A 3,431-nucleotide genomic window follows, 5' to 3' on the forward strand; every position below is an offset into this window, starting at 1 on the left:
ACACGGTGTTAACCCCCTTTCCCCACAACCCTCGGGGCCGGGAGGTCCAGCCACTTTTTTACCCAATGAAGAGTACACCTATCCAAACCATGAGCAGCCAGTTTCTCCGGGAGAATGCTGTGGGAACGGTGTCAAAGGCTTTACTAACGTTCAGGTAGACAACATCCACAGCCTTTCTATCGTTCACTAGGTGGGTCACCTTGTCATAGAAGGAGATCAGGTTAGTCAAGCAGGACCTGCCTTTCAGAAACCCATGCTGACTGGGCCTGATCACTGGGTTGTCCCGTACGTGCCACGTGATGGCACTCAAGATGATCTGTTCCATAACCTTCCCCAGCACTGAGGTCAGACTGACAGGCTTGTAGTTCCCCGGATCCTCCTTCCGGCCCTTCTTGTAGATGGGCGTCACATTGGCAAGCCTCCCCTCCTCCCACCCATTTTTTTTTTTTAAAAGTTACTTACCTTGGAGTGCTATATGAAGAGAATCCTTCAACTTCCGGTCAGGGACAAATTTCCACTGAAAGACAGAATGATCAGCTCCCCCAATGGAAACAACCCACTGGTGATCGTGAGACCATCTGACATTTGTCACGTGAGCAGAATGACCGAGGTATTTTTTAAATTTTGCTCCTAGAACAAGAATAAAAATCTCTTTCAATATATGTGGAATAAATGTTTCAGAAGCACCTTAGGAAAATATATCAAGGAACCCTTACAAAAAGTAATAATTTAATTAAGATATTCTAATTACAGTGATATTTTAATTAATAGCAGCAACTTTCTGCAGTATTCCCAAATTTTAATCTGTCTTTAAGATAAATTTTTAAATTTGCATTCCAGGATATAATATCTTGAACAAGTCAAACACAAAGAGGGAAGACATATGATAGCATTATATGAGGTGTACTAAAGGAAGATTTTTTAAAAATGTTGTTGTACTAATTTTATTTTTTTTTTTTTACAAACCAAGATTTTGCCAATTATTATTTCTACATTGAAAAGATGCAGTTATTTAAATGTTAAATGATGTATATTTAGCTCTGTGAAAACACCATCATATGTGTGCTCGTAGCACCAGTTCCCACTGTTTGTGCAATCTGAGTGCTAAGCGCTTCTAGCAATTCATATCCTCACACCTTTAGTAGTAGTATAACTACATCAAGTTAACTTTTTCACTGACTACTACATACTTACAACACAATCATTGGATCAGTTACTAAAAAGAAGTTCCTAACAGCACTCCATTATACAGATTCTTGTGCCTTTGATTTTATAATTCTACTGCAAAATAGGGGATTAAAAGGGAACAAATTCAGTCTCCTTAAAATGGACAGAAGACTGTTTTCAAGAACATATTTTTGGATTACCTCAGGTACCAATAAAAGCCTTGTCACTTTAAAAATAAAATGGGAAAGATTGAAATGAAATGTTTTTTAATATCACCTTTTACAAAACGAGTTGAAAAAACTACGGGGGAGTATCAGTCATTAAAAAAAAAAAAAAATTTCTTTAAGCACATAGTGCTTGAAGACATATGTTAAGACCCATCACAAAGATCATGTAGTTGTAGCCAGCATTAAACATGCAATGCTGCAAATTGCAATGATGCAACAGTGCAACTTTTTGTTTTCCCTTTCAAAACTTAGAGATTTGATCTAGTCCCCAGGCAAACTTTTTAGGCGAAGAGGACTCTTCTTAAAAGCTAGCGAACGTTTCACAGGCTTCTCTGATCATCATCATGTTGTCATCTTGAAGACAGAGATCTCTGCTATTGATAATTTGTTACAGTTCAACTTGAATGGTGTCCAGAATGGAGTTCTTCAAACAGCTCTGAAAAAATGAAGCCTTTCTCGTCTAAAAAGATACACATCTCTCCCCTGTTCACTCAGTCCTAAACAGTAAACTTGAATTATATACCTTCCTTTACGCTTCAGTTTTAAAAATGTCACGAGGTTTGTCCTTACTGCTAGTAAAACTTTGAGGAAAAATGTGAGGGAAAAGTTTTTAAACTTCAAATAACATACAGTGGCATACTCTGATTACAGGACCAACTTGCTGTTCACTTATTTATTGCCTCTAATAATTTAAAGTTATTTTTTCTACTTCCTAGCCCAAATCTCCATCACAGATCCAGAGGAAGGAAGAAAACTACTTTAAGTATTTCGTCTTCAAGATATGTATCTCATAAAAGGGTAGATATTTCATCACCTTGTGAAATTTTATAAAAAACAAACAAAAAAACCTATTTTACAAAATAAAATACATGTAAAACTTTTGGCTATCCTATTCAAAATGCAAATAAAATACTGTTACTATTACAGCTGTCAATACACCAGCCTATTATTGTTTTCTACCTTTGAGCTCAAACTAAACTTCTAAGAATAAATATTGGCCATTTATATAATTTTCAAAAACCCAGTTTCTAAAACCTTTTTCTTGAATAACCAAAATTCAGAAATACACATTTATAACGGAACTTAAAGGTACTACCTTTTCTTAGACATGGGTATCGGAAATTTACTATTCCATAATCATCAGCTGTAACCATAACTTGCCCAATAAAATTTGCATCCACAGAATTTATATCATTTATATCTGAATATTTGGGCCAGATTCCATTAACTTCAAGGCCAGACACACAGGTCCATGATGCCCACTGAACGCCTTTTAATTCCTCCTTGTTTGTTACTTCTTTTCCACCTAAGAACAAAAATAAAAAGCTATTTTTCAATATTCACTTATGCAATTTTAAAGAATGTAAAATTTTTGAAATTCTCCAGAAATCAAATCCAACGGAGGCAGAATTAAAAATTGACTTCTAAAACTGTCCTGATCGAATATTCCCTATTATGACCACCAGTATCAGTAGTAAGGCTTCTCAAGACTACTTAACAGAAGATCATGGGTTTGGTACTTTGAAGTTTTTATTATTTCTTGATATCTGCTTGAGGCTGTGTTATTTTTAAATATTTATCAAAAAATACATGTAGCCATTCTAAGATAAAGTTTGGAAAAATTCTGTTGCTGAACTATTCTAGAAACCTGGATTGTTTAGAGCGAAAACTGAAGAACTCATTTAGATCTGGCCACTGTAAATTACTGAAAATACCAGTTTTATGCTGAGATCCTTGTTACATTATTTCACATCAGCTCTATCTGTAATAAGATTGTTCCAATCCCACAAAGTTTCACATAAGAGCTTAGTACTGAGTCAGACCAAAGGCCCATTTAATAAACACTGTGTCTTCAGGAACGGCCAGAAGCAGACTGCAGGAGCAACACAAGAACAATGCAAGCAAATGTAAAAGTTGTGAGTCAGACTGAGTGCGCAACTGCACAACCTGAGCGGGACACTGCCAACAATTCACCTCTGTCTTCAGTGGTAACAAAATTGAAGGCAACTGGGCTAGGTTTTTTCCTGTTTTCTTATT

General features: G+C 35.9%; 1 protein-coding gene across 1 annotated transcript in view; it reads right to left on the reverse strand.

Annotated features, from left to right (window-relative positions):
• EML5 (echinoderm microtubule associated protein like 5) overlaps positions 1-3,431 on the reverse strand; it is a 97,489-nt gene that overhangs the window by 67,322 nt on the left and 26,736 nt on the right. Inside the window, exons 10-11 of the mRNA XM_009319520.1 lie at positions 2,491-2,700; positions 463-630 (exon numbers count right to left, since the gene is read on the reverse strand). Coding sequence (XP_009317795.1) covers positions 463-630; positions 2,491-2,700 — 378 coding nt within the window. The remainder of the gene's footprint in view (positions 1-462; positions 631-2,490; positions 2,701-3,431) is intronic.

Source organism: Pygoscelis adeliae, unplaced genomic scaffold (assembly GCF_000699105.1).
Source record: "Pygoscelis adeliae isolate BGI_AS28 unplaced genomic scaffold, ASM69910v1 Scaffold71, whole genome shotgun sequence".
NCBI lineage: Eukaryota > Metazoa > Chordata > Aves > Sphenisciformes > Spheniscidae > Pygoscelis > Pygoscelis adeliae.